At 37.4% G+C, this 27608-nt stretch overlaps 1 protein-coding gene across 3 annotated transcripts in view; it reads left to right on the forward strand.

The window, feature by feature from the left end:
* The window catches only part of UBR3 (ubiquitin protein ligase E3 component n-recognin 3), a 256407-nt gene that overhangs the window by 67838 nt on the left and 160961 nt on the right, over positions 1-27608 (forward strand). For all 3 annotated transcript variants that reach the window (XM_024243049.3, XM_024243051.3, XM_024243050.3), the window contains exons 8-11: positions 457-685; positions 9069-9248; positions 9992-10125; positions 18003-18089. In XM_024243049.3, the coding sequence (XP_024098817.3) occupies positions 457-685; positions 9069-9248; positions 9992-10125; positions 18003-18089 (630 nt within the window). The remainder of the gene's footprint in view (positions 1-456; positions 686-9068; positions 9249-9991; positions 10126-18002; positions 18090-27608) is intronic.

The raw sequence follows: 27608 nt of genomic DNA on the forward strand, positions 1-27608 counted from the left end.
TGGGAGGCCGAGGTGGGCAGATCACTAGAGGTCAGGAGTTTGAGATCAGTCTGGCCAAACCCCATCTCTACTGAAAATACAAAAATTTGCTGGGCGTGATGGCGTGTGCCTGTAATCCCAGCTACTTGGGAAGCTGAGGCAGGAGAATTGCTTGAACCTGGGAGGCGGAGGTTGCAGTGAGCTGAGATCATGCCACTGTACTCAGGCTTGGGTGACAGAGCAAGACTCCGTCTTGGGGAAAAAAAAATTTTTTTTTTCTTTAACCATCAAAATATTTTGCAGATGTTCCAGGAAAGTGAAAGACTACCTCACCATCGAGATTTTTTTTTTTTAGTTATCTTGGGCATTATTATAAATTAGTAATAGCTGTAAAATGTTAACATGATATACTGAAAATGATGTTAAATTAAAAATTGAAACTAATGTGTTTTTTCCTTTCTATTAAAATGTTTACAGGTTGCTTTTACAAAAACTTTTGTTCAGCATTATGCTTTCATTATGAAAACACTGAAGAAAAGTCATGAATCAGACACAATGTCTAACAGAATTGTGCATATTAGTGTTCAGTTGTTCAGCAATGAGGAGCTAGCCAGACAGGTAACAGAAGAATGTCAGCTGCTGGATATTATGGTCACTGTGCTATTATACATGATGGAAAGTTGCCTTATTAAAAGTGAGCTACAAGGTAACTCAGAATTATATTCACTAGTTCTATTATTATCAGTATTATTATTCTAGTATTATTAGTGTACTTCGTATACTTAGTAATATTACTAATTACTAATGATACTTAGTATTATTAATCATATTCTAGTATTAGTGAACTTTGTATAACTAGTCTTGAAAACACCTTACGTTTAAAAAATTATAAAATAATACATGTTTGTTATGGACATCTTTGAAAATTTCCAGTGAAGTTTAAAGAAAAAGTTAAAAGCACTTGTAGTTTTGTTATTCACAAATACCTGTTGTTAGCACTTTGCTATATTTCTTTTCTTTTTGTGTGATGACTATATTTATAGATAAAATAAATACTTTTTAAAAAGTTGCCATAGTGTACATGTCAAAAACATGCATTTTAATAAGTGCAGGTATTAATGTCATGGCTATACCATAATTTATTTAGTCATTTTCTTATTAGACATGTTTCTGTTTTTTTATCATAAATTTGCTGCTATCAGTCTTAGATATTTTTACATGCTTATACTTTTATAACTTAAAAATTGGGATAAATCTTGCCTTTACTCCCTTAGTGAGAACTTTATATTCTTCTTTTGTGCCCACTATGTGGTTGATACTCTTCAACCTGCCATAATGTTTCTGCACCTCTTCCCGTTCTCATTCATCTTAACTTTACCTCCCTTAAATTCTATATATATGTATATATGTATATACACACATATATATAAATACATATATAATTTTTATTATTATTATTTTTTGAGATGGAGTCTTGCTCTGTCCCCCAGGCTGGAGTGCAGTGGTACGATCTTGGCTCACTGCAACCTCCGCCTCCTGGGTTCAGTTCAAGCAGTTCTGCCTCAGCCTCCTGAGTAGCTGGGATAACAGGTGTGCATCACCATGTCTGGCTAATTTTTGTATTTTTAGTAGAGATGGGGTTTTGCCATGGTGCCCAGGCTAGTCTTGAACTCCTGACCTCAGGTGATCCACCTGCCTCAGCCACCCAAATTGCTGGGTTTACAGGTATGAGACACCATGCCTGGCCAATAATATATAGTATTTAAATATTTGCTATGTACCTGGTACTGTGTTGAATACTATTTATATATTGTTTCAATTAAGCTTCTGAGCAAGTCTCTGAGATTGGCATTATTATTATCCTTGCTTTAAAGATGAGTACATTGAGGCTTAGGAAAGTTAAGCAATTTGCCATAGGTTATACAGCCAGCAAATGACAGAGTTAAGAAGGATTTCGTGGCTCCTAATGTCAGAACTCTTACTATTCTTAACCTTGACACAGCCAGTCCCTATCAAAGATACTTTGATAGGATGTGTCTTTACTTGTTGGCACTAGGAGCTAAACTTTAAAAATAACAACAAACAATACTTCAGATTAATTAAATCTTAGGACCTCTCCATTCTCTGAGGAGGAGAAATGTTATAGTTGAGCCTTGCTTTGTTCCACTCTTGCCTCTTTGTGCATATCAGCTCCTGTTTTCTCCTTATACTGATAATCTGTCTGTTCTCAGGTGTGACACCATGTCCTGAAAATTGATATGAACTCAGTGCAAGGCATAATGCGTTATATATGATAGCTAGCTAATTATGATAGCTACCATCTCTAGAGTACTCAACTATATGCTAGACTCTTTTCTCAGTACTTTATATGCGTTATATCACTTAACCATCAATAATTCTTTGAAGGTATTGTCATCTCCATTTTATAGATGAGGCAGCTGAGGCATAGGAAGTTGAAGTCAATGATCTGTGATCTTACAGCTCTGAGTGGTAAGGCTGGGTTGTCTAACTTCATAGCCTGTACTCTTTCTTACCTACTTTGTGAGTCTGCCTTCCCATTGTAGGTATAGTGGGAGCATAATATATTATTTACATTAAAGAATATACTTCTTCACCTTTTTTTTTTTTTTTTTAAAGATGGAGTTTCACTCTTTTTTTTTTTTTTTTTTTGAGATGGAGTCTCGCTCTGTCACCCAGGCTGGGGTGCAGTGGCGCGATCTCAGCTCACTGCAAGCTCTGCCTCCCAGGTTCACGCCATTCTCCTGCCTCAGCCTCCCGAGTAGCTGGGACTACAGTCGCGCCCACCACCACGCCCAGCTAATTTTTTGTATTTTTAGTAGAGACGGGGTTTCACCTTGTTAGCCAGGATGGTCTCGATCTCCTGACGTTGTGATCCTCCCGCCTCGGCCTCCCAAAGTGCTGGGATTACAGGCCTGAGCCACCGCGCCTGGCTGGAGTTTCACTTTTGTTGCCTAGGCTGGAATGCAATGGCGTGATCTCAGCTCACTGCAACCTCTGCCTTCCAGGTTCAACTGATTCTCCTGCCTCAGCCTCCCGAGTAGCTGGGACTACAGGCACCTGCCACCATCCCCAGCTAATTTTTTGTATTTTTAGTAGAGATGGGGTTTCACCGCATTGGCCGGGCTGGTCTTGGACTCCTGACGTCAGGTGATCCACCCGCCTTGGCCTCCCAAAGTGCTGGGATTACAGGCGTGAGCCACCATGCTCGGCCTACTTCTTTGCTTTTTAAAGGAAAATTTAAAAGCTGCTTTATGTTTTAGTTTTACTAACTTCATGTAATATGATCTATTCTTTCCTAGAGATTTATCTACATATATTGCTTTTTCTTTTTTCCTTTTTGAAATAGTATCTGCTATCATTCAGCTGTATCAATGATATTCTTATATGGAATTGTATATTTAAAGACAGACTTTTCACAAAAATGGTGTTTTTTAAAATTTTTTTACTTTTTAATTATACTTTAAGCTCTGGGGTACATGTACAGAATGTGCAGGTTTGTTACCTAGGTATACATGTGCCATGGTGGTTTGCTGCACCCATCAACCTGTCATCTACATTAGGTATTTCTCCTAATGCTGTTCCTCCCCCCACCCCCCACCCCCTGCCCCCCAGCAGGCCCCAGTGTGTGATGTCCCCCTCCCTGTGTCCATGTGTTCTGATTGTTCAACTCCCATTTATGAGTGAAAACATGTGGTGTTTGGTTTTCTGTCCTTGTGATAGTTTGCTGAGAATGATGGTGTCCAGTTTCATTCATGTCCCTGCAAAGGACATGAGCTCATCATTTTTTATGGCTGCAGTAGTATTCCATGGTGTATATGTGCCACATTTTCTTTATCCAGTCCATCATTGATGGTCATTTGGGTTGGTTCCAAGTCTTTGCTATTGTGAACAGTGCCGCAATAAACATACATGTGCATGTGTCTTTATAGTAGCATGATTTATAATCCTTTGGATATATACCCAGTAAAGGGATTGCTGGGTCAAATGGTATTTCTAGTTCTAAATCCTTGAGGAATCACCATACTGTCTTCCACAGTGGTTGAACTAATTTACACTCCCACCAACAGTGTAAAAGCGTTCCTATTTCTCTACATCCTCTCCAGCATCTGTGGTTTCCTGACTTTTTAATGATCGCTGTTCTGACTGGCCTGAGATGGTATCTCATTGTGGTTTTGATTTGCATTTCTCTAATGACCAGTGATGATGAGCATTTTTCATATGTCTGTTGGCTGCATAAATGTCTTCTTTTGAGAAGTGTCTGTTCATATCCTTCACCCACTTTTTGATGGGATTGTTTTTTTCTTGTAAATTTGTTTAAGTTCTTTGTAGATTCTGGATATTAGCCCTTTGTCAGATGGATAGATTGCAAAAATTTTCTCCCATTCTGTAGGTTGCCTGTTTACTCTGATAATAGTTTCTTTTGCTGTGCAGAAGCTCTTTAGTTTAATTAGATCCCATTTGTCAATTTTGGCTTTTGTTGCCATTGCTTTTGGTGTTTTAGTCATAAAGTCTTTGCGGCAAAATGGTGTTTTAAATTCATAATTGAGAAAACAAAATTTGGAAGTACCTGTTCTTTTAAAAGAATCTGGAGTCTCTTTTCTTCACTAGGTGATTTAGCTGTGCTTATTACATGTGGTTTGCATTTGGCCTTTAAGGGAGAATATTTGGGAAGAAGATGAGTCTTAAACCTGCCTCCCATTTTTTTTTTTTAATAGCTAGCTTTCCTCACTTTTTATATTTATATCCTTACCTACCTCATTCTAATGTTCACTCCCATTGTTCTATTGAAATCTACAAAATTGTCCATGACTCATGTAGCCATAGTCCTAGTTTTCCCAGAATAGCCTTAAGTTATGCCTGTTAGTCTGACGTAGTTATTAATACAATTTCTTTTATGCTGAAAAGCGTCCCAGTTTATATGATAAATTATGTGGTTTACCGTTTTTGTAAACTACATGTTGAGGAAGCCAGTGGTCATAGTTTAAACTTTACCTTGCTTGATTTTCAGTAGCATTTCACACTGTTGATTCTTTTTCTGTGGCCCAATACTCTTCTCTACTTGTCCTATCAATATTGGTGTTTCTTGGCACTTTGTCCTAGTGTCTCTGCTTTTCACACTTTTCCCATATTTTTCTGAAATCATATTATATGGTATCAGTTGCTTTTTACATATGTTTCTAATGCAGTTAGTCTTTTCTGGAAATTCTTATACAAATTAAATTTTCAACAAGCTGAAATAAAGATTGTTAAGATCTTTAAATATAATTTTTTTTTTTTTAGCAGTAAACTACATTATTTCCAGCCAAGGTCTAAAACTAACTTTGGAAGCCTTCAAACTTTGCCATACTATTTTTTCCTCTTTCAGTAGTAGCATAAGATATCATGATATATATTTACTGCTTTTCTAAAAGTATCATAAGCTTTTCCCATTTTTACACTGAGTATTAGAATAAACCTTAGCTATACTGAACTACCCATAACTAGCCACAGATACTACAACAGGATCTCTGTACTTTCTTTTTATTTTTTAGCAGCCTCTATCTAGCCTTGGCTTGAGTTGTTGTTAGATGATATTTTAAAATTTTATCTATACTTTTAATAAATACAGAAGCTGATACAATGAGAATTTGGCCACAGTGATAGCTGAAGACTAAAGGGAAAAAGCCTTATAGTAGTATGTGATGCTTACCTTCTACTTTTACTTTTTTATATTCAATTTTATACCATATGCTTTGTGGTTCCAAACATAGCTCATAATTTTTCATGTCCCAGAAATGTTAGAATTTGTCTTTTGAAACAGTCTTTGTAAAGTGGAGTCTAAAACCATGTGTTGCATGACATAGGAATGTCTGTAGATGCTCATAATCCCAGACTGCCTTTCCTCCCTGCATATCAAACTACTTATTGAACTATATTGTTTGGATGTCTATAAACACCTTAAACACACAGTGTCCATAGCGAAGACTCATTATTGCTCCATTAATCTGGCTTCTTTTACATTATCTTGTGTGTGTGTGTATGTACATGAGCACATGAATGTGTGTTTTGATTCCACTGTCTAACTATCTAAACAGCTGTGCAGCCTAAAAACCTAGGAGTTGTCTTTGACTTCTTTTTACTCCTTGCAGATATAGCACACATTACCAACTCTGTCCTTCAAATCTTCTGAATATCTTTACATAGCCTCTTCATCACTGCATCTTTTTGCCACCACCATAGTTCAAACCATGGCTATCTCTAAGCCTCTTATCTCTAGTTGTTGTCACTCTCCTTCAGTCACTTTTTACATTACACTTCTTATAATGTTCTCTCTCTTAAAACCCCCTAGTGGCTTTCCGTTCTCTTCATGTGAACTCTAAAGTCCTGACACTGGTTTATAAGACCCTGTAGCCTCATTTGCAGCATGCATCCTCTGTATTCTTTCTTCAAGTGATTCTAACCTTTCTTAGGTACTGCTCCTTCTGCGTATAGCACCATCTGCTCCACCATCACTAGTTTATCTGGTTAATCCTAATTCCTGCTTTATTTTATAGGTCTCAGTTTAAACTTCACTTCCTCAGGAGAGTCTTTTTTTTTTTTTTTTTTGAGATGGAGTCTTGCTCTGTCACTTAGGCTGGAATGCAGTGGCACAATCTCGGCTCACTGCAACCTCCGCCTCCCGGGTTCAAGTGATTCTCCTGCCTCAGCCTCCTGAGTAGTTGGGATTACAGGTGCCCGCCACCACACCCAGCTAACTTTGTGTTTTTAGTAGAGGTGGGAGTTTCACCATGTTGGCGAGGCTGGTTTCGAACTCCTGACTTCAGGTGATTCGCCCATTTTGACCTCCCAAAGTTCTGGGATTATAGGCGTGAGCCACCATGCCCAGCCAAGTCTTTTCTTGAATTGTAGTCTAGCTTTATTTGTTCTTATGACTCCCTGTACTTTTCCCATTGCAGCCCTTATCACATTCTGCCTTCTTAGATGTTAATCTCCATGAAGACAGAGATCATCTAAATCTTGATTTATTTACCACTTTATTCTCAGAGATTAGTTGAAAACTTGACCCTTAGTAGGTGCTCAATAAATGTTGATGAGTGAATTTAACACTGAATCATTGCTCTTTATATCTGTAATGAGGAAAGTACCAGTTTGAGTAAAAATAGAAGTCCTAATCATTTTATTTCATTAATGATTCCAAGGCGTTTTTTATAAGAACAGTAGTATTTAAGCAGTGTCAAGAAAATAGTGAGTTTGATTAATTATATTCTGCTTATTCATCCTCTGGTTTCAATTATATAGAACAGTGATTCTCAATTTTTAACTTAAAAAAATCCCAACATTCCTTAGCACTGTTGCATCAATATCAATGGCTCACTAGCTCAGAAGTGGAACAGTAGTTGTCAGTCATGGTCAGGGGTTAGTATAAATAATTTGTAAAAAGCCCCTAGTCCTTACTTCCTCATTGAGTTAGACCCTGTCTCGTCCATTGAGAAGTACTGAAAGAGAGTGTCCTTAACTTCAGTGGGCCCTGTTCTTAGATATTGTTAAACTTATTTAATATTTGGTAAAATAATTCTATGTACTGAAACCTAAGTTTAATGTGTAGAAATTAAAAAGTGCAGTAGAGGCCCTCCTGACTGATGAGTATGACAGGTAGATAAGTAGTTGAATAAGTTGGCTAAAGTGAAGAATCATTTAAAAAATATGAGCCGGGTGTGGTGGCACATACCTGTAATCCCAGCTACTGAGGAGGCTGAGGTGGGAGGACTGCTTGAGCCCAGGAGTTTGAGTCCAGCGTGGGCAACATAGTGAGACCCCCATCTTTGAAAAAATATATATATACCTTAAACATTGTATTTTAACTTAAAGCACAGAACTGTGTGTTCATTCTTCAGGCTTTTAACTTTGAGCGAAGTATTTTCAGGATAAGGTTTCCTTGACTGGAGTTCTCGCTCATCTTTTTTATAAATAGCACATCTATAAAGCATCATCTGTGGATTCCAATTTTAATCTCTTGAAAATAGAGTTAGAATATATAAAGCAATCTGAGTGTAAAATATACTTAGGCTTTTATGATTTTTCTGTCCCAAGGTTTTTTGGGTTTTTTTCCTGGCACTTGTTTTTATTTTATTGTCTCTCAAGAGCATATGATTCAATTTCTGTAATACCTCTCTGTGCTTTCATATGTCATTAGTTCATATACTTTTGATCTAAATTGTGTAATTGTGATAAAAAGAACAATTAGCATGAATAGAAACAAAAATTGACTCTAGGTAACCATACGCCTCAGCCTGTGTACAGGGAATGAGCTATGAGCCTTGAGCATTCCATGTATTATGGGTATTAATATGTTTTACAGTGGGAATGGAAACTTCCTAGTCCAGTGAGTCAGTGAAGTTGGAATAGGTTAAAGAGAGCGAATGCATAAATACTAATAATTTTTAATGATAAAGATTTTGTACAAGCCTATCCTCCCACCACCCCCAACAATGTATTTAAACTTTGAGGATTTTTTTTCAAGGCTTAAGAAGTTGGGGTGTGTGTGTGTGTGTGTTTCTTTTTTTTAAATGTGTGTTTTTTATCTTTGAAATATTGTTTGCTAAAATTTGTATTGATGTATTTTTTGAATAGAAGAAAGCAATTAAATGTACATCTCTTGAAATTGTACCGATTTGGTTGATGAGATGAAATGAGATTAATCTAGGGGTAAAAATTTTTTATTGATTGCAACAGAAAATATTGCATTACATCATTAGAATCAAGAAAATAAGGTTTTATAAACATACAGCTACCTCAGTATCATGTCATATATTGGACATATGGTAATAATTACTGTAATGATGTGCTAAGTACTTTTGTTAATGCTTCATGTAATTCTTTTAAGATGGATGTTTTTATTTTCCACTTTATAAATGAAGAAATTGATTCAGAGAGTGTAAATATTGTACCTAAAGCCATATAGGTGTTAAATGGAAGGCTGGGGTTTGAATTTAGGTATATCTGATTCTAAAGTATATATATTCTGTATTATTGGTTAAGCTTTTAAAAAAAATCTTATGAAATTTTTGGGTTGTATGTGTCTTTTTTAGATGAAGAAAATAGTTTACACGTGGTAGTGAACTGTGGAGAAGCATTACTGAAGAATAACACTTACTGGCCTCTTGTTAGTGATTTTATTAATATTCTTTCTCATCAAAGTGTGGCCAAGAGATTTTTGGAGGATCACGGTTTGTTAGTTACGTGGATGAACTTTGTATCTTTCTTTCAAGGTATGAATTTTACCCCTTTGTTAATTTTTTGGTTTACAAAATTCCTAATGCTAAATTATTAAATATCAATTAAAATGCAGTAGCACATCATTCAGGCTACACATGAAATATCTCATTATTTTAATTGGTATTTGTAAGTACTTTAATAAATTGTTCATAAAACATACCAAGGAGTTAGGAAAAATGTCAAATATTTGAAAAAGAAAGAGGAGTGTAACTTTTTAAGCATTTAAAAAAATTTAACTTATTTTTTTATTTTTAGTAGAGACAGGGTCTCACTATGTTGCCCAGGCTGGTCTAGTACTCCTGGGCTCAACCAATCCATTTGCTTCAGTCTCCCAAAGTGCTGGGATTACAGGGATTAGCCACTGTGCCTGGCTTTGAAGCATTTGTAACCATTAATCTAGAAATGTGAAATCTATTGTCTGAGAAAGATTCATAACACTTACATAAAACTTTCAACTAACATCAATTAAAATTTTTTTGACTTTCTTATCAAAAGATATTCAGTTTGTTACATGAGACAATTCATAAAATGTTTCTAAGAAAACCTAGTTTGTAAAAAATTCTGAAAGGACTAGATTGTTTCATTTTTAGTAATTTACTTATTTGTATATATACTGTGTCAGTAATGCCATTTGTGTGCATAAATGTGTTTGGGACTGGGAAATGTTGTACTTGATATTTAATATGAATGTGTGCTTCCACTTCACAAGGTTTATATCTGCTTTAATTTTTGCCAGGTATGAACTTAAACAAGCGAGAACTAAACGAGCATGTGGAATTTGAGTCTCAGACCTACTATGCTGCCTTCGCTGCTGAACTTGAGGCCTGTGCACAGCCAATGTGGGGGCTTTTATCACATTGTAAAGTTAGGGTATGTTGGAAATATTTTTGTTAATTTCTGTGTTTATTTAAGAAAAAGACTTGTGAAAATATTGGTTTGTTCATTTGTATATAATGTGCAGTGTTTAATTTTGTTTCAAATTGAATTCAGCTTTATGAAAACTGACCTGAGACAGTAATTTTCATTCTTAGGCAGTTTGGAATTCATTATTACCAGATTTTTCCAGCCTGTTGCTGTTGTGAACAGTCTTTGGAACTTCATTAGTCTCCACATTCATCTTTATTGTTTCATTTGTTATCAGTTGCCTAATGCTTCTTGTCTTTCAAGGAGTAGGATAGTCCTCAATATTACACTTTCAAGATTCCAAGGACAAAATGAGTATAAATTCCACAAACCTTCCTGTGGTTGTTATATAATGTATATTATAATATATAATATTATAAGCATTGGTTTGATGGGTCTCCAGAAACCTTGGGCAGTCCAGACAAATGGAATCCCCTGACCCTATTAAACTAAAGACTTGACTAAAATTTTGATAATGGACACCATGCAGTTCCAGCCTGTTATCCTATACCAGTAATCATGCTGGACAAGATTTTGTAGTAGACATATTTTGAAGCCCTGGGTTCTAGTTTTGGCTCTGCCTCTTTTTTACTTGGGTGACTTGGTCAGCTCATTTAAAAATATTTGAATTTCTCAGTCTGTTTACTGACCTTTTAAAAACAAAGTGAAAGAGAAATGGGACAGTAAAGCCTGCTCTTTGTTATTGTGAAGCTCTCTTCCATCTACCACTTAAACCTATGTGTTTCTTTAAGTAGATTTATACTTTCTGTTGTTAGTTAAGCCATTTTCTAAATGCAGATGACTCACAGCCTTGTTACGGTCTTACTAGGTTCAAATTTCTTTTTTTTTTTTTTTAGAGGGAATCTCTGTCGCCAGGCTGGAGTGCAGTGGCACCATCTCAGCTTACTGCAACCTCCGTCTCCCAGGTTTAAGCAATTCTCCTGCCTGAGCCTCCCGAGTAGCTGGGATTACAGGTGTGCACCAGCGCACCTGGCTAATTTTTGTATTTTTTGTAGAGACAGGGTTTCACCATGTTGGCCCAGTTCAAATTTCTAACAGGTCTGATTATTCATGTAGATCCCCTTGTAGGTATATGAATTTTCTCAGGTTCTGAATTAACTTTTAAAAACTATCTGTCCATACTGTATTTCCTTTTGTGCCCTTTTTGTCATTTAATGGTATCTTATATTATGTAATTGTCCATTCTGGAAACTTTCTTCCCTTGCTATACTAGCTGTGTTTAACCTGTAATCAGATACTAAGAATCTTTCATTCTAGAAATATTCCTCTCCTGCTTTTTTCCTTTATTTGTCTGTATTTTAAAAATATGGATTATTAAGGTAATTTCTTAACTAGTTTTCCTGTTTCTAGACTCTTTCTACTGTAATCTGTCTCAATACCAAAGTTACTTTTCTAAGCTCTATATATCTCCCTCTCCTTTACTTAAAAATCATTCAAGTTCTCATCAGTCTACAGGATAACATCTGTTTTTCCTATAGAGACATTTAAAATTCTCCACAAGTTTCCCTCAACTTGTCTCTCATAATTCATTATCTTTTTTTAAATATTTTTATTATTTTTATTTTTTGAGATGGAGTCTCACTCACTGTCACCCAGGCTGGAGTGCGAACTCAGCTCACTGCAACCTCTGCCTCCTGGGTTCAAGCGATTCTTCTGCCTCAGCCTCCCAAGTAGCTGGGATTACAAGTGTGCACCACCATGCCTGGCTCATTTTTGTATTTTTAGTAAAGACAAGGTTTCACCATGTTGCACATAGTTGTCGCAAACTCCTGACCTCAGGTGATCTGCCCACCTCAGCCTGTAATTCATCTTCTTATACCCCCTCTCCCTCCATGCCTTTATTGGATTGATTATTATTCCTCAACATGCAGTGTCCTTTCTTGATTCCTGTGCTTTTGTTCAAGCTAATCTCTTTCTTTGGCATATGGTCTTTCATTCTCTTTTATTGGCTCAGTGTTTTTCTTGCATGAGAGTTATCTTGGAAGCTTAAAAAATATGTATGCATAAGCCCCAGTGTCAGAGGTTTTGACTCATTTGATATGCAGTGGGACCTGTGTAGTGATTCTAACCAAAATGAAGAACAATTAATGTTAACGCTTTGAAATTTCAAAGTTTTCTTAAAAAATTCTCAAGACTCAGACATATAATCTACTCATTTATTCCTCAGGTTTGTTTTCATAGTGTACCTTGTTTAATTTCCACTGTAGCATTTATCAAGAAACTGTCATATAATATGAGGTTTGTTTGTTCATTTATTCAAAAAATATATGCCAGACATTATTTAGATGCTTAAGTTTTTGGTACTGAACCAAATAGGTATGGTTCTTGCTCTCATAGGGGAGATAAACCTTAAGTAAGTAAAGACATCGATTTACTTCACAAGCTTTTGTAAGTGCTCTATGGGAAAATAACAGGTTGTTATGAGGGAGAGTAATGAGTATGAGGACTGAAGATTTGAGTATCAGAGAATGCGTTTATGAAGAGAGAATATGAAGGACCCAGCTCTGTGAATATTAAATTGGGGTTAGTGTTGGTCGTGGGGGAGATAAGAGGGAATAACCTACCTTCAGTAGGAAAGTGATTGGTCCTTTTTTTTTTTTTTTTGAGACGGAGTCTTGCTCTGTCACCCAGGCTGGAGTGCAGTGGCATGATCTTGGCTCACTTCAAGCTCCGCCTCCTGGGTTCACACCATTCTCCTGCCTCAGCCTCCCAAGTAGCTGGGACTACAGGTGCCCGCCACAAAGCCCGGCTAATTTTTTGTATTTTTTTTAGTAGAAACGGGGTTTCACCGTAGCCAGGATGGTCTCGATCTCCTGACCTCGTGATCCGCCTGCCTTGGCCTCCCAAAGTGCTGGGATTACAGGCATGAGCCACCGCGCCCGGCCGTGATTGGTCCTTTTAAGGAATTTGTGGCTGGAACCACAGAGTAAACAAGGTGGAGTTGGAGAGATAGGCAGAGATCAGATTATTATTGCAGGTATTCGCAGATCATGTTAAGGACTCTTGGATTCAATTTTAAGGAGAAGCCACTGAAGATTTTTAAGCAAGGGTTTAATGTGATCAGATTTACACTTAAAAGATCATTCTGTTCCTGGAGAAGACTGGATTTGAGCAGGAGTAGCGTGGGTGGGAAGCAGCAAGACCAGGAGTAAATAGACCAATTAAGATGCTATGGTAAATTGATCTCACTTATATGTAGAATCTGAAAAAGTTGAACTTATAGAAGTAGAGAGTAGAATGATGGTTTCCAGAAGCTGGGGCTGAGGGAGTGGGAAATGGGGAGATTTTGACTAAAGGGTACAAAGTTTTAGCTAGAGAGGAGGAATAACTTTGAAATCTATTGCACAGCATGGTGACTATAGTTAATAATAATGTATTTTACATTTCAGAATTGCTAAAGGAATAGATTTGTAATGCTCTCGCTACAAAAAATGATAAATGTCTGAGGTGATGGATATGTTAATTAGCTTGATATACCCATCCCACAATGCATGTGTGTGTGTGGGTGTATATATATACACACACACATCTTGAAACATCATATTGTACCCCATAAATACATGTATTTATTATTTGTCAATTAAATAAAAAAATGCTGTGACAGTAGTCTAAACATGAAATTCAGGTAGCATATATTTGATATGTATATATTCAAAGTGTATTTTGGATATTCAAGATGTATCTTTGAGGTAGAATCTACAGGCTTGGTGATGGATTGTACATTATTGATGAGAGAGAGAGACTTTTGAGTAACTGTGTATGGAAGTGCTATTTACAAAGGTAGTAAAGACTGAGGGAATGTCAGGTTTAGAGAGATCAGAGTTAGCTTTAAATAGGTTAAGTTTGAGATGTCCGTGAAATGTCCAAGTAGAAATAGTGAATAAGCAGTTGGATATATAAGTCTCATGCTCAAAAAGTAAGTCTGGACTGAGGTTATACATTCTAGACCCTTCGGCATATAGAAGATATTTATCACCAAGGGATGGATGAGATTAAATAGGGAGAAAAGAGATGTGAACCCCGAAGAAAGAACTGACATTTAGATATTAAGGACAGGGAGAAGAGAAAAATCAGAAGAATGCCATGTCATGTATGTAAGCCCATGGAAGACAGAGCCTCAGTAAAGTGGGTTGATATGATATTGATATAAAAAGATCAATATTTTAAGAAGATTATTCTGACTACTGTGTTGAGGATGAATTTGAATTATGAGGCTGAGGTTATGTTTATCTCTTTGATAATGAAAAATCATTATTTCCGGACAGTAGTTCATATTTCAGCTTTCAAGGCCAGAATTACAATGCAGTATGATTCACCTAATCTGTGAAGTAAAGAGAACAGAGAGAAAACAGGCTCCTGTTGTCCTGGCAGTATCTGAGAGAGTAACTTCTCAGTTATAGGAGCGTCTGGTTCCTAGATAAGACATTCTCTTCGTGAGCACTTACACTATGTGAGACATTGTTCTAGGCACTTTTCATGTATTCTTATCTAACATTCATTGCATCTCCTATAAAGTACATGGCATCATTCTGTTCTTTCAGAGGTTAAATAACTTAAGTTCACATAGCTATAAGTAGACACTGAATTTGAAAGCAAATTCGTCTAATTTAAAAACCAATGCTCTTTATCACTTTGCTGTTACTGTTTTTAAAGCAAGAATGTCCAAAGCTTTTTAGCTGCAATGCTGTCAGGGTTTAGAAGTATAAACGAGAAGAAACACTATTATTTATAGGAAAAAATGTTATTTCTCTGTTTAAATTTTCTACTGTAAAATATAAAACTTAAGGATTAAGTAATTTAAAAGGAAACTTCACTTGATAAATTACTGTCTTTGTATGATTGCACTGAATGCTATTTGATTCTTGAAAACATTAAGGGCTAGTTAAAAAAAGTAATACTACCCAGAGAGCTCAGTCAGTAGAGCATCATACTTTTAATGCTAGATTAACTAATGACATGAAGATTGGATAAGAGGATGACACGTTTCTAGAATTTTACTGATACTTGCTTTCTGAGGAGAAAAATAAGCTGTAAAATCTTCATCCGGTGGCAACTATAGGTTACTACAGACTTGATAGAAGATTAATGTGGTCTTGACTCTTCAGAGCACTTAACTGTTTGTCAGACCTAGTGTTAACCTATGATACAGAGCATTTTATGTACATCATTTCACTTGCCTCTTCAGAACAGTACTGGGAAGTAGGTTGTATTATGCTCATTTTTACATGTGGAGAAACTGAGACTCATAAAATTTAAGTAATTTGCTCAAGGTCATAAAACTAGTAAGTTAGCATGCATACTGACTTTTTTGGGGGTTGGGGGATGGTAGTAGTGGGAAGATAGTTGAGAGACAATCAGAACATGATTATTAAATATGCTGTATTTATGAATGGAATTAACTGGTCACCTTTTTAAAGACTCTTAGTACCTACTTGTCAAATTGTTCTCCAGAAGGGTGGTACCAGTTTACACTTGCGCTAAGAGCCTGTAATGGTACCCCATTGCCCAAATGCTTGATGAAATAGGAGAACTTTTGGCTTTAAAAGTTTATTTTTCTGTGAGTTACCTGCTACTTTAGTTTGGTTATGACAGATTATTTATGATAACTTATAAGTGCCATTAATTTGTTTTCAGTGAGAGGTATGGAATAGAATGTATCAAATAATATTTTATAAAGACAAATTTCATATAGCATAGATTAAAACAGGATGAGAATATTAGTAAGGTGACCAGGTAAGTGATTTTGGTCTGGATTGTGGCAATGGAAATAAGCATGAAGCTATATTATAATATCAAGCAAGAATTGACAGGACATGGAGATGAGTACGGTGAAGGAGAAGTCAAGAATGAATGTGAGACTTTCAGCTTTTTAAAAAGGCTTATTTATATAATTTACATAGGTAGCTGATGAGTTTAATCCACGTGGGTTTGATGCTTTCTGCACTTACACATTATACGTTGATGCCTCAAAATATCTTTTTTTAACTTAAAAAAAGGAGATAAAATTCACCATGTAACCATTTTAAAGTGTATACTATTCAGTGGTTTATAGTGTATTCACAAAGTTTACCACTACTACCACTATCTCATTCCAGAGTATTTCCATCACCCCCAAAAGAAATTGTGCATACCTCCCAATTCCAGCCTCCCCTCATCTCTTGGAAATCACTAATCTACCTTCAACCTTTATAAATCTACCTAGTCTGGACATTTCATATAAATGGAATCCTATAATATGTGGCCTTTTGTGTCTGACTTCTTTCACTCAGTGTAATGTTTTCAAGGTTCAGCTGTGTTGCAGCATGTATCAGTACTTCATTCCTTTGTCTGGCTAATATTTCATTTTATGGATATACAACATTTCATTTGTCCTTTCATCAATTGATAGATATTTGGGTTGATTCCACTTTTTGGCTGCTATGAATAATACTTCTGTGAATGTTTATGTACATTTTTCGTGTGAACATATATTTTCAATTTTCTGGAAATATACATAGGAGTGGAATTGCTTGGTCTTATGGTAACTCTATATTTAAATTACCAAAGAACTGCCAAACTTTTTTTTTTCTTTTTGAGATAGGGCCTCACTCTGTTGCCCAGGCTGGAGTGCAGTAGCGTGATCATAGCTCATTGCATCCTTAAACTCCTGAGCTCAAGCAGCCCTTCCACCTCAGCCTCCCTCCCAAGTAGATAGGACTGTAAATGCATGCCACCACTCTTGACTAATTTTTAAAATTTTTTCGCGGAGACAGAGACTTGCTGCATCCCAGCTAGTCTTGAACTCCTGGCCTCAAGTGATCCTTCTGACTTGGCCTCCCAAAGTGTTGCCATTATAAGCATGAGCCACCGTGCCCAGCTGCAAACAATTTTTCCAAGCAGCTGTACCATTTTACAGTCTCATCAGCAATATATGAGGATTCCAGTTTCTCTACATTCTTTCTAACACTTTCTGTTTTACGTTTTTAAAATTACGGCCTCTCTAGTTGGTGTGAAGTGGTATCTCATTGTGGCTTTGATTTGCATTTTCCTATGATGTTGAGCATCTTTGTATGTGCTTATTAGTCATTTGTGTATTTTCTTGGGAGAAATGTCTTTTTAAATCCTTTGCCTGTTTTTTTTTATTTGTTTGTTTTTTGTTTTTGGTAAGCAAGGCTATCATTATTTCTATTTCTGTTTAATTTACAACTCGCCTATTTTGGTGGATCTGTTTTACCACAAAACATTGTAGTTGTCTTTTACAGTACTCTTATTTCAAGTGGCACACACATCATTTCTTCTCCCAAATTCTGTTGTAAGTCAAGGTATTCACAGGTTACTTACAGTCCACATACGCTCTGCCCTTTCTTTTTAATTGTGTAAAATATATATAACATTTACCACTAACTATTTTTAGCTGTAAAATTCAGTGACTTGAAGTACATTTACAGCGTTGTACAACTGTCGCTACTATCCATGTCCAATACTTTTTCGTCAGCCCCAAAGAAACTCTGTACCCATTAAACAATGACATTAGGGAATTTATAATAAATTGGGGGGGGGTCTCTTGAAATGGAGTCTGATTTAAATCTATTTAAAATCTATTTCTGCTTTCATTCATTTTTAGAAACGTATTGTAAAAAAGGAAGCATATTGACTTACTTGATTTTCATATTTGTCACTGGTTGTTTATGAAGGGAGAGTTTCTTGAAATGGCAAATATAATCTTGAAAATCTATACATTTTACCATTTTATATATACACAATGCATATAATTACATATAATTTAATGTTGAAAATATATGTTTATATATCATAAATTTATTATATATAACTTACTATTTTAGGAAACTCAAGAATATACCCGAAATGTTGTTAGATATTGCCTTGAAGCTCTTCAAGACTGGTTTGATGCTATTAACTTCGTAGATGAGGTATGTATATTTTTTGATGTATGTAAAGACATTTAAGAAAAGTGTTACATTTCGTTTAATGTTGAAAATAATGAATACTTTTTCATAGGAGAGGGAGGGAAGTAATGAACATATTATTAGGCTTTGAAAAATAAATCTAAAGGGGAGACTAGTTCTTTAGTTCTTTGACATTTAGGAGATTCTGGAGTGCACTAATATGTCTGCTTATTTCCTAGAGAAGAGTGGCATGATTTGTTTTTCCATTATTAGGTATATGTGTCTTATTATTTCTCAGGAGTGAAATAGTTTCAGTTGAATATATAAAAGTGACAATGCAAATGTGAATAGGATAGGAGAGATTAATGAAAAGGGTATCACAACTCTATTAATCGGACAGTGTTCTGCTTGTCAGAGTAGGAAAAGATGGACTTGAACAAAGGTGATTAGTGTTAATAATGAGAAGAGCTGGCATAGGACATGGTATGTATGAATTGAACAAGTAATTGCTTTTTTTCGTTAGCCAAGTTTACCATCAGAACCTCCTTCTATTCCTCTTATGAAGTAGGGTCAGAATATGCCATATGCAAAAGAAAGACCATGTTTCAGACAGCTCACCCCGACTTCATCTGATTTCTGAACCCTGGGCACACAGAACTGTTGCAGTGTGTTTGTGTGTATATGTGGAGGGCAGGCAAATTTTATCTCTTGTGTGTGTGTATGTTTTTTTTTTCTTTCTGTTTAAAAAATTTTTGACACAATCACAAATTTATTGAAAAGTTGAGCGGACAAAGAACTTTCTATTCTTGAACGGTTTGAGAGTTCAGTTGTTGACTTGATGCCTCACTACCCCCATGCATTTCAGTGTTTCCTACAAACAAGGATATTTTCTTACATAGCCAGAATGCAACTATAAAAATCATTAATATATTATTAACATTTAATTCTTATAACTCATTCATGTTTTACCAGTTGTCCAATGATACCTTTTATAGAAAAAGGATCTGGTTCAGAATTGCATTTTGTTATCTTGTCTCTAATCTCCTTCTGGGACATTTTCCCAGTCTTTCTTTGCATTTTAGGACAGTGACTTTTTTTTTTTGAGACGGAGTCTCTCTCTGTTCCCCCAGGCTGGAGTGCAGTGGCACCATCTTGGCTCACTGCAACCTCTGCCTCCCAGGTTCAAACAATTCTCCTGTCTCAGCCTCCCGAGTAGCTGGGATTACAGGTATGTGCCACCGCACCCAGCTGATTTTTTTGTATTTTTAGTAGGGACAGAGTTTCACCATGTTGGCCAGGCTGGTCTGGAACTCCTGACCTCAGGTGATTCACCCGCCTCAGCCTCCCAAAGTGCTGGGATTACCAGTGTGAGCCACTGCTCCTGGCCAGGACAGTGACATTTTGAAGAATGCCTCTCAACTTGGGTTTGTTTCATGATTAGATTCAGATTATGTAGCTTTTTCAGGAATATTACAGAAGTGATGTTGTAGTCTTTTCATCGCATCCTATCTGGTAGTTTGTGATTTGTGTTCTTCACTAATGATGTTCCCTTTGATCACTTGATTAGGGTGGTACCTGCTAGACTCCTTCATCATAAAATTACCCTTTTTCTCATGTAATTAATAAAGTATTTTGTGATCCAGTTTTTGATTCATTCATTTATTTTTGTCTCTAGAGATTCATAGTTTCTATTTTATTCAATGGGTTATAAGCTATTACTGTTACTATTTGATGCTCAAATTATTTCAGATTTGGCCAGTGAGAGCCCCTTTAAGCTTAGTTTCTGCTTGTCCCATCATTTTTTGAGAACTTCCATGCTTTCTGGCCCATCAGGATGTTTCAGACTCATAGTTTCCCCACCCATTTCTGGAATCAATCATTTCTTTATGGATCCCTGGTTACTTTTAGTGTGGAACAGTATTTAGAAAAATCTAGGTGTTGCTTGTGCTCATTGCTGTTGGGGTATCACTGCTCCCAGGACTTCACAGTGAACAGAGGAGTATATGTACATAAGTACATATACATATTTGCATCTATATTTTTCTGTCTGTAGTGAAAGCTGTGAGTTCAAACTGATATTTTTAATTCCAGTTTAACACTGTAGGATTTATTCTAGTTTTCTTCAACAGTGGGAAACCTGGCTTCCATTATCTTTAATATATTTACTTATCTATAAATACATATTTATGTATGACCAATCTCATATATAAATATGAGAAGCAACTCTCATCTCAGTTGCCTCTCGTTCCCCTGCATGGATGCCCTCTTTTCCCTGCTTTGATTCGGAGTCCTCAACCCATTCCCCCTTTTCCCACACGTGGACACCTTCCTCATCCTGCCTGGGCTCTGACCCCCAACTTTGGACTGCCCTTCTGTGGAGAAGCCCTGTTCATCCTCTTCGTGCTTGAAACTCCCGCACCAGGCTCTTCCTCTTTTTGGATGCCCTCCTCATTCTGCCTTGGCTCTGATGCCTCCTGCTCTTTGCACATGTGGATAATCTCCTTACCCAGCTTGGATTTTGATTCCAGGCTGGCCCGCTGTATTGTTGCTCTCCTTACCTCAGTCAGGCTTTGATTCCCCATGCCAGGTCAGTCCCCATTTGGAGGCCCTCCTCACCCAGATTGGCTCTGATGCTCTACACTGGGCTGCCCTGCTCTGTGGGTCCCCTTTGACTCTGTCCACATCTGATGCCCTATGCTAGGCCACACCCCCTATGCCTGAGCAACCCCTGACATCTCAACCCCTCAATTACCCCCAGCAGTTGCCCTCCTCAGTCTGAGCTCTGACTTCCCTCTCAGTTTCCTAAACTTTAGATGCTTATTTTTACCCTGCTCCCTCTCTTTACCTCCCAGTGGCTTTAGGAATGGTTTAGGAAGGGAAGAACCCTTTGTTATCTTTAATTCTAATCCCTCCTGCCCTGAATTAATTTTTCTTTACCCCTCATTACCCCTCCCCCAACATTTGTGTCAGCTCTTAGCCTTCAACCTAGATTTTGTGCATTTGGATTTTGATTCTGCCCTGACCAACTCACCTTGATTCTTTGCCTTGTCTAATTGTTGGTCTTTAGGCTTAAATTTTGTTTATGTGAATGGTAATGAGTCAGTCTTCAGAGAGATCATTGTCCAGCCTTCACGGAGCTCCATCCTACTTCTAGCCTGCTTGCCTCCTACTTCACCCTGTCCAGGGTCAGTCCCTCAGCTGGAGCTTTAACTGAAGCTTTTCTCAATCCAGTTTTCTTTGGTATTTGAAACTTCAGGAATTATTGTTGAAATAGTAGCATCACTGAGACAACAGTAAGATTGAACTGGGGGAAAATTATACACAAGAAAATGATATTTAATCATGCTTGGAATCATGAGTGTAGTGAAGGACAGTTAGAATCATGTATGACATACAGAGCAGCTGAACTCTAGGAAATAGTGTGTCTGTTTTTCACACAAAAATATTTTTAGGAAGATATTGAATGTTATCAAAAATGTAAATGGATTCTTGAAAGAAGAGAAATTAAGTATAGAACTTAAGGAATCAAATAATATGTTATTTATTTATTTTTTTTTAGAGATGGAGTTTTTGCTCTTGTTGCCCAGGTTGGGGTGCAGTGGCACAATCTCGGCTCACTGCAACCTCCACCTCCTGGGTTCAAGCGATTCTCCTGCCTCAGTCTCCTGAGTAACTGGGACTACAGGCATGTGCCACCACGCCCAACTAATTTTTGTATTTTTAATAGAGATGGGGTTTCACCATGTCAGCCAGGCTGGTCTTGAACTTTTGACCTCAGGTAATCCACCCACCTTGGCCTCCCAAAGTTCTGGGATGACAGGCGCGAGCCACTATGCCTGGCCTATGTCATGTTTTTATATGGTGCTTAAAGGTTTTATTATTCCTCCTTTTTTTGTCATTGGGAAGTGGAGATGCAGAGATATTAAATGACTTGCCTATTGTTATGTAGCAAGTTATGGTACTTCTGGGTCCACAGTCCTCATTTTGGAACTCCTTGTCTGGTAGTGTTTTAATGGAAACTGTCTCGTTTCTGTTGGTTGTTGGCAGTGGAAACAGCTTAAACGTAGGCAGATTTGAGTGTAAATTGTGGCTCTGCCATAATTCAACTAGGTATGTGGCCTTGGACAGATTTTTTTAAGTTTAATTTTTAATATATTTTTACTTTTTTTTTTTTTTTTAACACTGCTGAGCCCATTTCCTCATCTGTTGAAGGTGATAATATTAACCAGTGAGGATTGACTAAGAGGCACATATTACATGTGTGATAAACATTAGTTCTTCTTCCATCCTTGTGGGTGGATGTCAGAAGTTATTATGGTAATCTAGTACAAATCAAGCAAATATATATTTTTTTTTTTTTTGAGACAGGGTCTCACCATCTTGCCCAGGCTGGTCTTGAACACTTGGGCTCAGGTGATTCTCCTGCCTTGGCCCCCCAAAGTGTTGAGATTACAGGTGTGAGCCATTGTGCCTGGCCAATAATATGTTTTGAACTGAAGTAAGCCAAATCAAACAATCATATAGAAACAGGGGATGGAATACATTTTCCTATAAGATAGGCCATTGAAGAGTTCTTAAAAACATGAATATCATGTAGGGCAACAATTGCGAGTTTGTAGCAGGGTGGGTTTGGCTAGAGTCTTCTGGTAAGAGGAAAGTAGAACGTGCATTCATCCAGCAAATATTTATTGAATGTTTACTACGTTGTAAACATAGAGAATACAGTGATAAAACAGTCCCTGATTTAAGGAAGTGGAAAACAAGTATATGGTTAATTTGATTCCTGTGCTTCTGTAAAGTTGTGACCAGGTGCTATGTGGGAGCATAAAAGGGAGCCCCTGGTTTAGCCTGAATAACCCAAGAAAAGCTTCTTAGTAGAAGTGTCAACTGAGCAAAGTCTTAAAGATACATTAATCCAGTGGGAGAAGGGATATATAGCATTTGTGGCAGGGGGAATAGTGTATACAAAGGCACAGAAGCTTAGTAAGTTAGGGATACTACCTATGGTGCATGAATTTATGTGACAGAAGATGAGGCTGGAGAGGTAAGCTCTTTCTTCTCAGGAGTTGGAAGGTTATCAGGAGGCTACAACCATAGGGAGTCATTAAAAGATTGTGAGTGGAAGAAGTTCAAGATTAAATTAGTGTTTAAGTAAGACTACCTTCTGGCAGCATATAGAGGGTAATAGGAGATATGTTAGTCAAGGTTCTTTTAATGCAAGGAGAAAAAATAATTTAAAGCAGCCTGAGTTAAAGAAGCAGTAATTTCATGTCTAAAACACCAAAAGCAATGGCAACAAAAGCCAAAATTGACAAATGGGATCTAATTAAACTAAAGAGCTTCTGCACAGCAAAAGAAACTACCATCAGAGTGAACAGGCAACCTACAGAATGGGAGAAGATTTTTGCAATCTACTCATCTGACAAAGGTTCATCCAGAATCTACAGTGAACTCAAACAAACTTACAAGAAAAAAACAAACAACCCCATCAAAAAGTGGGCAAAGGATATGAACAGACACTTCTCAAAAGAAGACATTTATGCAGCCAAAAGACACATGAAAAAATGCTCATTATCACTGGCCATCAGAGAAATGCAAATCAAAACCATAATGAGATACCATCTCACACCAGTTAGAATGGCAATCATTAAAAAGTCAGGAAACAACAGGTGCTGGAGAGGATGTGGAGAAATAGGAACACTTTTACACTGTTGGTGGGACTGTAAACTAGTTCAACCATTGTGGAAGTCAGTGTGGCGATTCCTCAGGGATCTAGAACTAGAAATACCATTTGACCCAGCCATCCCATTACTGGGTATATACCCAAAGGGTTATAAATCATGCTGTTATAAAGACACATGCACACGTATGTTTATAGCGGCACTATTCACAATAGCAAAGATTTGGAACCAACCCAAATGTCCATCAATGATAGACTGGATTAAGAAAATGTGGCACATACACACCATGGAATACTATGCAGCCATAAAAAAGGATGAGTTCATGTCCTTTGTAGGGACATGGATGAAGCTGGAAACCATCATTCTCAGCAAACTATTGCAAGGACAAAAAACCAAACACCGCATGTTCTCACTCATAGGTGGGAATTGAACAATGAGAACACATGGACACAGGAAGGGGAACATCACACACCAGGGCCTGTTGTGGGGTGGAGGGAGGGGAGAGGGACAGCATTAGGAGATATACCTAATGTTAAATGATGAGTTAATGGGTGCAGCACACCAACATGGCACATGTATACGTATGTAACAAACCTGCACTTTGTGCACATGTACCCTAAAACTTAAAGTATAGAAATAAAAAAAAAGCAGTAATTTATTATGAACACATAGGGGTGTCTCAGGGTTAGGGCACCTGGACCTCAGGGATGGACTAGAAATCTGAATAGGAACTCCTGTCGCCTGCCTTTGCTTTGCCCTGAGTGTATGTGCCTCATTTTTTCTTCCCTTCCTGTGCTTTGCTTATGTGGTGAAACACTGCCTTTTTATAGTTGCCTAATGTTACCATTTCAGGCATACTCCCAGATTGTCTGTGAATGTCTCTGAATCCCAGTTCCAATTTTTTAAGAGAGAAAGTCATTGCTCAAGCTGGGGTAGATGTCCCCTGCCGTGCCTCCAGTCAAGTATGGCTACTATAAACTTGACTGTCAGGCCCCAATCTCTGTGAGTGGTTGAGGTGGCAGAGAGTGGGAGAGGGAGGCACATTCTGAGAAGGTGGGAAGGTTGTGAGCTAGGCAGACACCACAAAAGGTGTTTTATGCAGGGTAATAGTAGAAGCAGGGTTTATCACTAAAATCTAGGCACTAGGTGTTGAGGGCCTGAGCTAAGGTTAGGTGCAGTGTAGACAGAAAGAAGAAAGTGGATTTAAGAGATACTTAAAAAATAAGTAAACATAATTTGATACCTCATCAAATATAGGAGGCTTGTGAGAAGGAGGAAGTCTACATTTCATATTTAAATTACTGGGAATCTGGAGAAGAAATATTGAGGAGGATTGAATTTTATGGCAAAGATACTGAGTTTGCTTTGGACACAATGTATTTGTGGTCCCATGGAATATTAAGTGTTGCTGTTCAGTAGACACCTGAATGTAAGATTTGGAGTTCAGGAGTGAGATTTCCACTGAGATTTGGGAATCATCTGGGTAGAGTTAGCAGCTGAAGCTGTGAATCTGGATAAATTCACATAGAAGACTATAGAGTGAAGAATGGAATCCAAGGACTATCAGCATATATAGGAATAGAAGAAGTGCTTATCAAGTAGCCAGTCTGTGACATTAGACAAGGAAGGAATATGGACTTTAACATTATGGAGAATGTGAATATAGGATATGCTAAAGCCCTGAAAGATAAAATAGAGTCTATGGCTTACTAGTTAATAGCAATATGTAGTGGGTACTGTACTGTTTTACTTATTTCTCGCAGCTACCAAACTCTTTATTATTCCTACTTTAAGGATCAGACAACTTAGGCACAGAGAGGTAACTTGCCCACAGTTTTACAGCTAGGTGGTAGAACCAGGATTCTGCACTTAGGGGGTAGGCACAGTGGCTCACGCCTTTGGTCCCAGCACTTTGGGAGGCCGAGGCAGGTGGATCACTTGAGGTCAGGTGTTTGAGACCAGCCTGGGCAACATGGTGAAACCCTGTCTCTACTAAAAATACAAAAATTAGCCAGTGTGGTAGTACATGCCTGTAGTCCCAGCTACTCAGGAGGCTGAGGCAGGAGAATTGCTTGAACCCGGGAGGCAGAGGTTGCAGTGAGCTGAGATCCGCGCCACTGTACTCGTCTGGGGGACAGTGCGAGACTCAAAAAAAGGGTCTGCACCTAGGCTGGGCATGGTGGTTCACGTCTATAATTCCAATCCTTTGGGAGGCTGAGGCGGGCAGATTGTATGAGCCCAGGAGTGCGAGAGCATTCTGGGCAACATGGCAAAAACCCTGTCTCTACCAAAAACAGAAATTAGCCAGGCATGGTGGTGTGTGTCTGTAGTCCCAGCTACTCAGGAGGCCAAGGAGGGAGGATGACTTGAGCCTGGGAGGCGGAGGTTGCAGCGAGCTGTGATCGTGCAACCATACTCCACCCTGGGCCACAGAGTGAGACCCTGTCTATTAAAAAAAAAAAAAAAAAAAAGAGTCTGCACTTACCCACTGTGCTTAGTGCCTCAAAGGAAATTGAGAAAGATTCTGACTTAGCTAGTTAGTGTAGAATATGTTACTAAGGTGATTATGGTAATGGAGGGCAAACTTTTTGAAATTTTATTTTTAATTGTGGCAAAATACACATAAAACAAAATTCACTATCTTAATCATTTTTAAGTGTATAGTTCAGTAATGTTATGTGTATTTGTATTGTTGTGCAGCCGATCTCCATAACTTTTTTATCTCATAAAACTGAATCTATACTCATTAAATAGCTACTCTGCATTTCATCTCTTCCCCTGGCTTCTGGCAACCACCATTCTACTTTGTATCTCTACGAATTTGGCTTCTCTAAGAACCTCATATAAGTGGAATCATATAGTTACTATCTTTTTGTGACTGGCTTATTTTACTTAGCATAATGTCCCCAAGGTTTATTCATGTTACAGAACATTGTTAGACTTTCCTTTCTTTTTATGGAGGGCAAACTTTTATTTATTAGAACAAATTTTTATATCCTTTACATATTGAGGAGGATATTATTATCTTACTGGTTTTGAAAAAAATAATTATTTCAGGGATGGTGACATATTTAGACTCCTTATAACCTCTATAATGATAAATTATATACATTAGCATAATTATCTGAATGTCCGGGATAAAAATTTTTAACAAGAGAATATTTAATAAGAACTTAAAAAGCATTAAAAACAAACAATACCTTTTCAGTTTTTAACTGGTTTGTTTAAGAAGGACAGCTGTGGTGTATTTTTGCCCTGTAGTGATTTTGTGATCCATGGGATTCACAGATATAAAATATAGTTTTTGTAATATTTACAGGAATGCCTAAGGTCATTCACATATTTTTTATGAAGTTTTGTTATGGAGGCTGGTGTGTTTGGTACTGATTGGAAGCATCTTATCTAACTGGTGAAGGAATCTAACGATGCCCTGCATTTATACCTCTGTTTAGGGATGTGGTCAGAGTCTTCTTACCGTTTTGAATATGACAGTGGAGTCCAGATTAGCTCCCCAGTTCACTACTTTTGAACTTTAGGAAGTTACTTAAGTTTTCTAAGTTTGAATTTTGCTACTTGTAGAATGAGCATAATAGTAGCTCCTACCCCATAGCATTCTTCTGAGGATTAAATGTGGTAATGTGAATAAAGTGCTTAGCATGATGACTGGCACATAGGAGGTGTTCAATGAATGTTATATGTGACTGTTATTACTGTCATGATGTTTGGTATACATGCGTTTGAAGAGTCCCAAATGGTCTACTGTAGCTGGCAATTCATTCCATCCCTTGTTTTAATAATGATTATTTGCTTTAGCTGAATTGAATTTAGGAAATATTAATCTGTGCTGGATGCTTCAGAGGAT

The sequence above is a fragment of the Pongo abelii genome, chromosome 11, assembly GCF_028885655.2.
Source record: "Pongo abelii isolate AG06213 chromosome 11, NHGRI_mPonAbe1-v2.0_pri, whole genome shotgun sequence".
In the NCBI taxonomy this organism is placed as follows: domain Eukaryota; kingdom Metazoa; phylum Chordata; class Mammalia; order Primates; family Hominidae; genus Pongo; species Pongo abelii.